Below are 14072 nucleotides of genomic sequence, written 5' to 3' on the forward strand. Positions count from 1 at the left end.
GTAAATCCCTCTCAAGTGACCAAGGTGATGTGGGTAGGCCTGGGGCTCAGTCAAGACCATATCTTTATTGTTTTGTCCCCCTTTTTCTTTCAAGAGGGGTTTGGGGAGGTGGTCAGGTTGAAGTGGGCCAGAGAGGACAGGTCGATTTGCCCTGAAGTATCCATACAGCGGCTCACTCTTTACTTTGTACATGAACTAGGGATGGTTTGAGATTGGCCACCAGCCTCTCATTGATCAGCTCCTGGCTGTCCTTGATGTTCATTTTTTTTTTTTTTTTTTAGGAGTGTGGATGAAGAGAAGAGGCTGGTGCACACTTCTGATGTGACTGTGGTTATTAACTTTATAGTTGACAGGGTCATTCCACCCCATGGAAATTCCCGAGTGTGGTCCTCCTTGAGACAGCTGTTTCGGCATTGGTCAGGATTGCCTAGTTGCCTGTAAGTCCCCTCCCCTCCTCTCCACTACCCTACCCTTCTCCTTGGGAAGTGGCTGGAACAAAGGGAATATTTGTGCACATGGCCAAAGCTCCCACCAGGAGTTGGGAGAACCATAATCCTTCAAAGTCACTGAGCCCATCTGCCTTATTTTTCAGATGAAGAGACAGAGCTCCAGAAAGCTGAACTAATTTTGAACAAGTTCACGTGGCTAGTATGTGAACTAGCCATCAGGAGTCCCAATGTCAATGTCCCTTCCCTAAACTGCCTGCATAGGACCTGTGTTTGGGTGAAGGTGACAGGGGTGTCAGATGACAATGGAAGTTCACAAGATGTCTTCCCTCAAGGCAAGAAAGAAAGAACTAAGACACTGGATTTTCATGTCCCTTACTGCCTGAATGCTTTGTCTCATTAGTTTAGTCTACTTTCGTTCATTTTAATGACTTACTAGGTACTTGCTCCTAAATTGAATGCCTACCTGTATTTGATAAAGGTGCCACCAGAGGACATAGGAAATACATAGCTGGAGTTAAATTCTATTCTCTGTACCATTTCTGAATGAGTAGTTGAATATGCTTAATAGGTTTAGGCAGTTGTAAAATATTTACCTGTAAAAGCCTATATCATTGAAGCTGCTGTCTTATGACCATAGCACCTGCTTGGGGTTCTTAAAAAATAACAACTGAAATACCATCAACTTTTACAGAATTTCCCCCAATAAAACATCACTAGAAATACCTTCTATGTGTCCATGTAGCCTTGATGAAAAAAATAGTACATTACAGGGATTAGATCACCTTTAGGCCAATCCCTTTTTGTAATCTCCTCTATTAATACTCAGCTTCTGTAATAGATGAATTTGCTAAAAAAAAAAAAAGAGGTTTATTTCTATTTTTGATGTTTAAAATTCCAGGCTCCATAAATAGACCACAAAAGGAATATGAAAGTAAATCTACATTGAAGATTACACAGGAGGGATCAATGAATTCATTGATTTCATTGTCTTTATCTGGAGAGAAAATTACTGAACAGCAAACTCAGATAATGTTTGTAAAAGACAATCTATCCCCTTAGCACTGAAACTAATTTGATGGATTTTTTTCCCTGTTTTTAAAAGCATGTTGTTTGGCTGTTTGAATTGTCTTGTTGTCTGGTACCTCATGGATACACTGTCAATCATCTTTGAGCTTAAATAAGCTTTCACTAAGAGTATTAGTCCTGCAGAATCCTCCAACCCATCTGAGGGCTATAGTGGGGGAGCAAAAACACGACCGTCCATTTTCTCTCTCTGCTTGTTTGCCAGTCTTCCTATAGCCAGCTTCCTTTCCCTGCCACTAACCACTGCAAAATTTTATTTGCAAAGATATAACACCTCCACCATGCCAGCTTGAAGTAAAATTCCTGCTAAACCCAGTTAAACCTGATGCCTAAATATTAATTTGCAGCTTACTTTTGCCCTTCTCTTATTTTATGGTGTTTCGTCCTATGGGATTTTGAGAAACCCAAGCATATTATTCTGGAAATGTTTCATGCTTTCCTCCTTGCTTACCCACATTTTCTTTTCAAGTCCCAAGACTATGGGAATAAAACATTCCTGAAAAGAGCTGTGGCACAGAGTAAGCAATACCCCCCATCTTCTTCACCTGCAGGAGAGTTTGTGGTATCGTCATGCTCGGGATTTAGAATACATGGCGTTGAACTGCAGTCATTTATTTTCATGCCTGCCTCCTAGACGGTGAGGACAGGAACCGTGTTCTCCTTGCCTTGAGTGCCTGGCACACACTACCAAACGTAAAATAGCCAGCTAGTGGGAAGCAGCCGCATAGCACAGTGAGATCAGCTCGGTGCTTTGTGACCACCTAGAGGGGTGGGATAGGGACAGTGGGAGGGAGACGCAAGAGGGAGGAGATATGGGGATATATGTATACGTAAAGCTGATTCACTTTGTTACAAAGCAGAAACTAACACACCATTGTAAAGCAATTATACTCCAATAAACATGTTAAAAAAAAAAAAGAATATGTTTTTGAAAGAATGCCTGGAAGTGTAGAGTAGTAGAATGAGCTACGTAAGAACTTAAGCTTTACCACATAACTAACTCTGTGCCTGGGAAAGTCACTCACTCTTTCTGACCCTTAATTTCTTCATCTGCGCAATGGGATGATTTCTTCCCTTCCCACCTGAAGGCACTGGTAGGAGGCTTAAATTGGCTAATGTGCATGAAGGCATTTTTCTGTTTCTGTCTATCCATAAGGTATTATTATTAGGGTTCCTGAACCTAGAAGTCTGTAGTTCCTTTGGTGCACTTTTAGAAAGACAATGGTTTTTCAGGAGGAATATTCCTGACTCATAACACTCAACTAATTGACTTTTGGGGATCTGCATGCTGTTGCTAGTATTGTTTTACGGTTCTTAAACATGCATTTTTGTTAAAATTTCAAAACTGTAAGACTGTATTCTGTATGGGCTAATCCAAAAACTGTGTTTTTTTGGTTTTTTTAATCTGCTTTTACAATGGCCCAATCTGGTTGTACAATTTCATTGTTCTCTCAGAAACGAGAGGAAGCAGATCAGTACTTCTAGCAGCCAAGAGTGATGTTAAAAAAATCTCTCGTGTGATATAGCCTCAATTCACGCAGTCAGAATGTGGCTAAAATCACATTTTCTTTTTTAAAAGGTTTTATATTTTATTTTTTGGTCACACAGTGTGGCTTGCGGGATCTTAGTTCCCTGACCAGGGATTGAACCTGGGCTCTGGCAGAGAAAGCACCAAGTGCTAACCACTGACTGCCAGGGAATTCCCCACATTTTCTATATTTGTCAGCACAGGCTTCTTTCTATGACAACTTGTCACCAGCCAGATTAGTATAGATCCTTGTTAATCAACTCAAGTCAAAATGTCAGCGTGCACCCTCTGTAAGCTCCTTTGTAGCGCCCAGTAGGACGTCAGGTAGGCAGCAAACACCAAGCAAGTCTTCTTGTGGGAATGCCATTAACTTGGGAGGGGCTCCCTGTGTTTGATGGGAAGAAACATCCTTAAAATAGTTTTTAACTATTTTAACTAATATAGTTTTGATGTTACTCTGACCTGGGTTCACATGCTTACTTTGCTTTTAACAAGTTTTGTAACTTCTGAGCCTCAATGTTTTCATCTGTAAAATGGATATACGAATAATTACATAACAGGCATAATAGGGTTGTTATAAGAGTTGAATATTGCTAGGCACCATTAGGGGCTCAATGACAGGTAATTAGGTAATGACCAAGAATGTTATTAAGTAATAATGAGATTAATACCATTATAATATCAATTATATTGATAATAATAATAATGATGAGGCTTATGCATGACAGAAGCTGTTCTAAGAATTTTCAAATATTAACTCATTTAATCCACACACACAGGTAGGGATTATTATTATCTCAGGTTTACAACTGAGACTCAGGTTGGGTAAACTGCCTGAGGGAAAAGGAACAATGAGGTTTTGAACTCAGGCAGTCCGACTCCAGAACCAAAGTTCTTAACTGCTGTACTACACCACTGATGCCCTCCTGCCCAATTAGACTGTTACGGATTCAGTGCTTTAGTGAAATGAGTGGCAGTTTTTTGGATCGTGCAGGAAAGCATAGTGCATCACATTGTTGTGGCTCTTGTAAGTACCTCCATTCGACACTCGAAGGAGTTTGTGTCCACTAGATGGCATTGCCGTTTTAACGAAATGGGAACCAAGGCAATACTTAGAATTAGGAGCCTGCTAAATTTGAGAGCACTAGGAGAACAACCTAATTGCATCCCTAAAAGTCTGATGGAAGATATCTCCAAAATTTAAGGCAGATCTAGAGATCTCTAAAGACTAATAGTATCTTGAAATAAGTAAGAAAAATAAATGCTAGTTCATTTTGGGGTCACTGTCTGTGTAGAAAATCTGGATGAATTTGGAGTTTCTCTAGTTCATAGAGGAATAGACTCAAGGCCAGGAGGAGAATGACCTGGGTAGGGTTACTTGAACTTCATGTTTCTGGCTGTAGTTTTCTTTCTGTAATACCTCCTACTGATTCTAAATCACAAAGAAATTGTGATTTCTGCATTCTTAGAAGTCTTTCCTTTTTGGGTATGGATCAGATCATCCAACAATTGTTTTTGTTTCAGTATGTTTTAAACATGTGTTCCCAATCAATAGCAAACTCAGGAACTTAGATACTAAGTAGGATAAAAGCAAAAAATGGTGCCTATTTCCTTTTCCTTTTAACATGTCCCTTTGGAAAGACCTAGTGACTCCACTTAAACAGATTGTCCCCTATTGATTGACAATGCAGTTTGTGAATATTAAGCCCATAGCAAGTAGCAGGATAATGGATAAGCACAAGGACTCCAGAACCAGACAGCCTGGAATGGAAGTTGCCTCTATCATTTAGTAACCAAAGGACCCTGGGCAGGTCATGAGACATCTCTGAGCCTCTGTTTCCACATCTGTAAAATGGGAGTAATAGTCTTACTTATCATATAAGATGCTTGTGAAAATTAAATGTGTGTGAAGTGCCTGTGACACAGTCACAGGTTAAGGAGAGCAACATAATGAATATTTTTGTTATTAGAGCTGATGTGTAGTTTTCTACGTCTCTCAGTTGTGGATGTCGTCACAGGTGCTATGTCAACCACTTCTTTACTCCCTGCCACAGGCTGAATTGCTAAGAGAGAAAAATAGCGTTTCGGGTTTTATAACTGTGTCACGTCACTTCTTCCTCAACCAGATGGTAGAAGTAGCCAAGATACATATGGCGTGTCCTTCGTTATGTGTTCACATCAACTTTATTTAAAACACTCGTAGGCTTTAGGCTCCTACTCACAGTTTAGACAGAGAAGGTGATTGAACACGTGGTGGGCAAGTGAGAACAGCTCAGAGTTACTGAGCACTTGCGGAGTGCCAAACATGGCTCTGTTTTACAAGTATTGACTCATTTAATTCTTACAACAACGGTGTGATCTGTGAGCTAACATTTTTTGAGAAAAAAAGAACACCGAAAAACAGGATGAGCAAACCAGGATTGAGAGACTTGCTTCAGCTCAAATAACAGGCGACGGATCCAGGATTTGAATTCAGGTAGCCTGGTGCGTAACCACTCTTTTCTGCCACCTCTCAGGGCAAGATGGCAGTCTCAAAGACTCCTGAGCTCCACACTGCTTTCCCTGTGCACTAAGTACTGCGTGAAGCCTGCTGTAGCCACTGCCTGCTAGCTCCTCCGGGCTACTGTTAACATACAGCTCTGTTCCCCAGGAGGGTAATGTGTTAAACCTACATCCATATTTTTATGGCAATTAGTTAATAAAATCAACTGATTAGACGGTTAACAGACTCCTAAGCTTAACAGGGTAAAACAAAGCGGCGACAGGTCAGAAGAGAGAGTGCACTCTTGAAGACCACTCCTTAAAGAAGGATGTTGCAGAAGCAGGAGGGTCTGCAACCGATGCAACCGTGCCTGGGACTTGCCCTGCTCAGAGGGGCTTATTTGTTGCCCTTCTGTAATATTCCAGACTATACTTATTTTACTGCCAGTAATTCAGACTCTATTCCCACGTAGAATTCTTGAATTCAGATTTACAAGAGGCTTAGAGGTCTTCTGGTCTACCCCTCTGCCTTTACACAGAAGGAAACTGAGGTTTGTCCCCAGTTATCTTAGATGGAGAGTTGGAGCCCTGTTCATTCAGTTACTACATACTGCTTCTATATCCCTTAGCTATTTCACTTTTAATAGCATCACTTTGAACACTTGCTGAAATTTTCTTGTTTATACCAATAACATTTTTCCTTCAGTGATGAACCCAAATTCAACAGATAGCATCTGTTCCTTACAGATCGCATCTTTCTATTCATGATTTTTTTCCTTCTTCCTTTGCTTGAAATAAACTTGTATGGGCCATGGGAACAGTGACAGTTATTAGACTATATTTTAAAATCCATTAGTTTCCTCACTAGAAGCCATAAATGCAAGTAATTCAACTTAGACCTAAGAAAATGATCTTACTAAACAGGACCAAGGCGATTTCAAAGTAGAATTTCCAAAAATGAGCCGGAAGGAGATTTCCACTTACCGATTTCAGTCATGGTTATCCCTGGTGCTAACTGCCCGTTGTTGAAAGAACTATAGGTAAACAAGTTGGGTACGGATGTGAGGTCATAGATAGGTTCTTGCTTTATCTGTTTGATTCCAGTCACGTCAAGTCCTGACTGATCAGGGGACGGCTGGCCGGAATCCACATTGTAATAACCCTCGGACTTGGGCAGGTCCATGACGTGTCCGTTGGCGTAAGTGCCACTGGCCTCGTTGCTCAGGTTGCTGAGGCCATTGCTGATGCTGCTGCTGTACACCCTGGCGAGGGCTTCCGCCTCCCCACTCTGCTGCTGCCGCTGCTCCTGCAGCCGCTGCTGGTGCTTCTGCACCTCAGCATACAGGCTGTCCCTCTGCTTCTTGGACATCCTCCCAAACTTCACAGCTGGGTGGGAGACAAAAGCAGAAAACAGCACTTGAGGTTCTCATTCGCATTAACCACCTTAAGTCCAAGGGCTCATGGATGGCTGTCCCCTCAACATAAAATGCACCAAGTCCCAGTACCACAGCCCAAGAGTCCATTCGCTTGCACTCCACATTTGATAAAAGGTTATACTCACGGGTGTCTGTACTGGTTTATGTGCATAGTGAGAACTAAATCTAAGCTAGGAAGAAAGGTACAAACTTATAGATGTATTTCTCATTGACACGAAGTTAGAAGGCATATTTCCTCATTCTTTCTTACTTGCAGGGAAAAAAAAAGAATTCACAAAAACCCAAAACTACCACATAGTACCTATTCAAACGTAGACCAACACTCATTATTAGCTTCCCTCCTGAGCATTACGGTTTCTAGATTGCCAGATAGGACCCTATTATTTCACTATTTTCTAAATAGCACGTTGGGTAAGACCAAGGATGTGAAGCAGGGTGAGAAACACAATTTCAAGGAAACCACATCATTTACCTTCGATTGGATTTGGGGATCAAATGAAAACAATCTTTGGAAAATAGCAATTTCGTGAATACGATACCCAGCAAGTGAGACAACAGTAACCCTTCCTTTCTTATTCTACCGTCCCCAAGTTTTATACTGCCCCCCTCTTCTGGAAAAATCCTTAACCATCCTGAGGAAGAAGGAGAAAGAGGCTCTGTCAGTGGTCATAGAGTAGTACAAAGATGCTTTGATCTGAATTCATTGTTTCTTATAGAGCTTAACCTCCTGAACTGTTGTGGATCGAGACATTTTTCCTCACATGCTGTCAACTCCCGTTTAAGGCTGTGAACGTCCGGAGTCGAGGGGCCACCTTATCTGAATCATCAAGCATGAGGCCCGTTCGGCTCATGTTAATGGTAGGGACTATGGTAAACTTACAGGTTCCCTTTTGAGATTCTGCTTTCTTTTCTTTTGTGACACTGTTCCCGTCACCGGCTGGTGGTGGGAGCTCAGAGAATGTGGGAAGAAGAGAATGGAGAGTAGAAATAGGTCCAATTTCTGGATTCAGTCAGTAGAGTTGATGAGAATAACTTCTGAGAATGACTAAATGGTGAAGTGCTTAAGAACTCTCCAGCACCAAGGGCCCACAGAAGAGATTCTTGTTGTGAAACAGCTGCCATTTTACCCCCCGATATTCCTCCAATATTTATTTTCTCTTTCCAGTGGTTATAGAGCTACCAAAGTTTATCTGAGCATAGGCTGTTCAGAATGGAGACCACATTTCCCAACCTCCCTCACTGCCAGATGTGTCTCTGTGATGAAGTTCTGGATAACAGGGAGTAAATGGAAGCGCTGCATACAGGTGTGTGTCCTGAGGCTCGCCATTCTCCTTTCTGCCTGCTGGATTGTGGATGTGAGGGATGGATTTAGAGCAGCCCAAACTCTTCCTATCTCCTTAATCTTGAAAAACCTGTGTTCTGGTTTTCTGACACTGCCTAAGTAGGAAAACCAAGTGGCGATTATCCACTAATTTTTCTGAATAAAGACAAGTAATCGGGTTAATCCAGACCAAACTCCCCATGCCACCTCAGCTGTCATTTTTATAGGTATTTTTTAAAATGATTTTGTTCATTTCTTTTTTTTTCTATTTTTTTAACATCTTTATTGGAGTATAATTGCTTTACAATGGTGTGTCAGTTTCTGCTTTATAATAAAGCGAAGCAGCTATACATATACATATATCCCCATATCTCTTCCCTCTTGCGTCTCCCTCCCACCCTCCCTATCCCACCCCTCTAGGTGGACACAAAGCACCGAGCTGATCTCCCTGTGCTATGTGGCTATGGATAAAGAAGATGTGGCACATATATAAAATGGAATATAACTCAGCCATAAAAAGAAATGAAATTGAGTTATTTGTAGTGAGGTGGATGGACCTAGAGTCTGTCATACAGAGTGAAGTAAGTCAGAAAGAGAAAAACAAATACCTATGCTAACACATATGTATGGAATTTATAGGGTTTTGAATCATTGTGTTTAACTTTGTAGAGACAGGGCATTAAATTCTGTTTCTCAGAGACAAATATATTTGCTTCCTAACTGCAGTGGTATTTTCAGCTTGTCCATGGACAGAATTCTGTAGTTGCTTTTAGAGAAAGCTTTCTATCTTTATCATTCCAAATAATTTACTCTATATCATTCTCTAGGGGGAAAAAAACCCTTTTAGTATACGAAAAAACTAAATCATGGTAAGTTTTGATTCAGAAAAAACTTTTTCCCCCCAAGAAATGTCACATGCTTCTCCATTTGCTCACCCCCTTTGCATTCCTGTAGATTCGGAACAGCTCTTTGTGACAGAGATAGAGAGGTGAATCCAAAATTTATGTCTACTGCTGTAGGTTAAGATTTTTGTTTTGGCTGGAGTAGACCTACTTTCTGCCTTACTTTAGTAGAATAGTTTTGCATTTATTCATTTAAAATTTATAGGGAGAAAAAATTAAGAACGAGGAACTCTTCTGACATGGAGACAAAAATGTAGTGGCTCTTTTTAAACCTTTTTCCAAACCTAAACCTTGCTTTAGATTTCTATACACTTTAGGTGAAATACACAGGTTGACTGCGTTAGTAACCCTGATGCTTCTTGCCTATTTGCCTGCTCTACCCCATGTAAACTTGCAGTGCCCTTTCATTCTGTGCCGGCATCCTGCTCCATCCCCTTGACTCAGGGTCATGTGATCTGCTCTGCAGCAATGGGATATTGACATATGTGACACAAACAGAGGCTTAAAAAGTGCTTGTGTGATTGAGTGCCCCACCATGAAAAGGACATGCCTACACTAGTTTGCTGAAGGATAAGATATGTGAAACAGAGCAGAACCATCTCAGGCAAGGCCAACTACAAACAGGAGAGCTGTAGAACTGACCTGTAGCTGACAGCAGATACGGAAACGAGCCCAGTCAAGACCCTATACTGAACAATTTTAGGTTCAGAATTCTGCTGTTAACCATAAGACCTCACAATCAAAGCTAACAGTGTCAAATAAGTATGCTGCCAAGCTCTTTGCCCTGTAAACACCCGAAAACCCACTCAATGGTGAATAGTTAGGCCTCTTCCAAAAAAAATTGACTTATCAAGTCACTGAGCAATTTAAATATTTTCAAAGAAAAAACTTAAAGCTCCACAACATTTTGGAATTATCAGGCTTCATCCTAAATCAAGGACTTTGCTGACAATGGCTATAATTCTATTTTAGAATCAATTTTCCATTCATTTCAGAAACACTGATGAGCCAGTGTTTCAGTTTTATGCCCCTTCCTGTAATAAAAGTGGTGACATATTTGGGAAAAAAATTATAGTACTTGGCAAAATAAAGCTACTGAACTTTCCTGATATAAAAATAATTTCTTGTCACTATTTGTAAATACATTTATTGTATTCATGGGCCTATGTTTTCAATTTCATTTAATTTAATTTGTTTATTATACAGCAGGTTCTTATTACTTATCTATTTTACACATGTTAGTGTATACATGTCAATCCCAATCTCCCAGTTCATCCCAGCCCCCACCCCCGCTTTCCCCCCTTGGTGTCCACACGTTTGTTCTCTACATCTGTGTCTCTATTTCTACCTTGCAAACCGGTTCATCTGTACCATTTTTCTAGATTCCACATATATGCGTTAATATGTGATATTCGTTTTTCTCTTTCTGACTTAACTTCATTCTGTATGACAGTCTCTAGGTCCATCCACGTCTCTACAAATGACTTCATGGGCCTATTTTAACAAAGGCTATATTACTATTATATTTTCAAGTATTTGCATTCTTCTTACCACTACCCATTAATCAGAATGGCACATAGTTTACGTGTTTGACCCTCTCAAACTTGAATTATTCTGTTAATGAGATTCACTTGAGTACGGAGACAGCCTCTTGTTAAACTGCTAGCTCTCAAAGAAACTAGCACAATTTGTATACATTGCAAGTGCTTTATAAATATTCAGTGATGATAGTATTTGCTCATGATATGCTCTTAACCCTCATTTTGATCCCACACTAGCAAAGAACCATTTTACGCAAAAGTATTGGAAATCGTTTCATATCTATATGAATTGTGGGATTCTAAACGGAATGGAAGTTTTTGGAGTAACTATACAGCAAAGATGATGCTTCTTCAAAGATTTCTGCTTCCTACCACATGACAACTAGACACATGTTTTTGGTATCAAGAGGAACCCCGTTGTAGAACTATCATCTATGACTTTCCATAGTCCTTTTGGAAATTATTTTATCTTACTATCTTTGGCTGTGAAATGCTTTATGTTTATATCTCACTACTTATCAAGGAAACTAGTCTTAATTTAACTTTAAAATTTCAAGGCTATGCCTTTTTATAGTGCTTTAAGATTTGTAGAAAAAAATCGGATTCAGTCTACCCAACCCTATTCATAATTTTAAAACATTCTCTCTCTTCCCCTTCACTTCTCCAACAGAACTTCCTGTGATTATGGAATGTTCCCTGCACTTTCCAATATGGTAGCCACAAGGCACATGTGGCTTTGAGCACTTGAAATATAGCTAGTGTGACTGAAGAACTAAATTTTAAATTTTATTTAATTGTAATAAATCTAAACTTAAATTTAAATAGCAACACGTGGATACCACACTGGACCATGCCATTCTGGATAACAAGAAGCTAAATCTGTGACACCTGCCCGTGTAGGGCAGCTTCCATTTTTTCATAGAGTCATGTCACTTAGGAGGACACATACTTCATTATTGCAAGATGAGTATAATGCTTTTTCTTTGAGGTGCAATATCTTCCTATTGATGCCAAAATATTTTCTGTTTTTTTTTTTTTTTGGTAGTGCTAATACACCTGACACTGAAGATTCCGGCAACTAACATTTGTGAAGGGTCCAGTTAAAAAAAGAAATAAATACAATAGTGGAGAAGATTCAGTGCACATATGTATGCCGTCACTTCACACACACGTATACATGCAATACCTTCACCTTTTTATACACATAAACACATGTGTATGTATTCCAAGTGGATTTGACTTTTGATTCTTTGCCAATGCTAAATTCGAACAAATTTGTTACTGCTGAGTTTGTTGTCTACTCATATATCTCCCATGACTAATACGCCACTATAGAAGCTGAAATTCAGGAGAGAATGAAAGTCCAGCAGAGTCAACAGTTATATCAAGCCATCTACTAGCAGTCATACTGTTTTAGTGACCAGATATGGTGAAGTAAATATTCTTGGAGCCAGGCATAACTGACAGAAAACAAATGCAAATATTAAAATGAAGATGCTACTTTATGTCTGAGGGAAGCTGGGTGGTGTGTATATAGAAGTTAGGTGTGAGGGCATCTTACCTTGGCTACTGGTACTACTGCTAAAGCACTTTGAAAATATCTGCTTCATCAGTAGAAGGTAGGTATAATAAATTAGCGGCAGGACACATACTACCTCTTATTCTTGAGCCCTTACTAGACATAGCTAATTAACCATAACCTCAGGGCTTCATAATCCTTTGATTCCACATACTAGGCATTACTTATCAATAGGAGATAAAACCTGTTTAGCTTCCCAGGTATTAGTGTGACTTATTTAGTTTAAAGTACCCTATATATTCAAGGCTTATAACAAACTTCCTCTATATAAAGAGTAAAGAAGAATTTGTTTTCCCATAGACAGAATCATGTTTTTCTTCTGCTGAAGCCTCTTCTCCTCATTCCCAGCCACTACTATCACTCCTGAGCATTTCTCCTCGCCATTAATCTGACACAAGCCATGCTTAGGAGGCATTTTGAAAGATGTCCCTGGAAGCCTCAAGATTGTCTCTGGACCTAAAATTAAGATGGATCATTATCCTTAATCCTCAGCATCCTTAGATACTATCTTGCTTTTTCTTGCACAGAAGTTTATGCTGTAGTAAATTTCTTCCCCCTTGAGAATAGATGGCGGCTCTATCCATAAACGATCCCCACGTCCCCACCCCCGCCCCGACAATATATTTCTTTTATGTCATGAGATTCAGACAACCTCTTAGATTTTGTGGGCTGACGTCACTGAATCTGCCTTGGACCATATGCCCATCCCTTGCTCATGATTCTGTTCACCAGCACAGACCCACGTGATCTCTCTTTCCAAACAGATACTTCCTTTTATTGTAGGAAGAAGCAACAAAGGCAAATACTCAATGGCTTAGTCTCTCTGTAAATTATTAATGAAACTTTTCAGATACTGTCAATTATTATGCTGCCTCCATATTACAGAAATGAAGTACAAAATTATCAACTCGAATTCCCACAGAATTTCACTAAAGAAATTCTGAAAACCGTTTAATCTCCACCCTCCACTTTCTTCACTTTAGTTATGTGCAAGTACACAGGGCTACAAATTTACCCTACGAGTAAATGTATGTGATTCGCAAATCTAGAAAAACAGACAAACAAAATCAGCTAATACACAGAAAAGTTTTGGAAACCTACATCTTGTAGCTTTAGAAGCTACCTATAAACTGGAAGGCTCAACGTCAGATTCTTTTTATCTTGGGGGTTAAATATATCTCATTGGTATACTTTTGTGCAAGACAAGTTTATGTGGGTTGGAAATTAGAGAAATGGTAAACAGAAATTCAAGATGCAACTATCTGGAGAATGCAAGCTAAGAAGTAAACAGTGTATATGTTTAGAGACCATCTATGCAGAGCTAAACTTATCCAAATGACTAAAAGGCCCGCATTTAATTCAATAACTCATAAAATCCCTTTATACCAAGAGATAGTGCATGCCAATTATCTATATTTCTTTAAAATCTAGAAGTATTTCTTTTTTTTTTTCTTTTTTGGTCCACACTGCCTTGAACTTCATTCCAGGGAGTGTGACCAGAGACACAGAATCCACAGTGATTCACGTAAAGAGAATGACTATCAGGGGCTTTGTCTGTGTCTCAGGCTCTAGGTAAAAGAGAATTCCATGATTCATTCAACAAACACTTAGGTGCCTGCTTTTAACCAGACCCTGAGGGGACAGTGGGAACAAGACAGAAACGGCCCCAGGACACAGGGCTGCTCATAACCCAGTACAGGAGTGCTACGGCCAACATCAGTGGGGAAAGAATCCGTTTGGATGAAAACTTAA

At 39.8% G+C, this 14072-nt stretch overlaps 1 protein-coding gene across 1 annotated transcript in view; it reads right to left on the reverse strand.

Annotated features, from left to right (window-relative positions):
* Positions 1-14072, reverse strand: part of RORB (RAR related orphan receptor B) — a 181578-nt gene that overhangs the window by 30683 nt on the left and 136823 nt on the right. The window contains exon 4 of the mRNA XM_060014625.1: positions 6526-6927. Within this exon, the coding sequence (XP_059870608.1) occupies positions 6526-6927 (402 nt within the window). The remainder of the gene's footprint in view (positions 1-6525; positions 6928-14072) is intronic.

This window comes from Delphinus delphis, chromosome 6, assembly GCF_949987515.2.
Source record: "Delphinus delphis chromosome 6, mDelDel1.2, whole genome shotgun sequence".
Classification (NCBI taxonomy): Eukaryota; Metazoa; Chordata; class Mammalia; order Artiodactyla; family Delphinidae; genus Delphinus; species Delphinus delphis.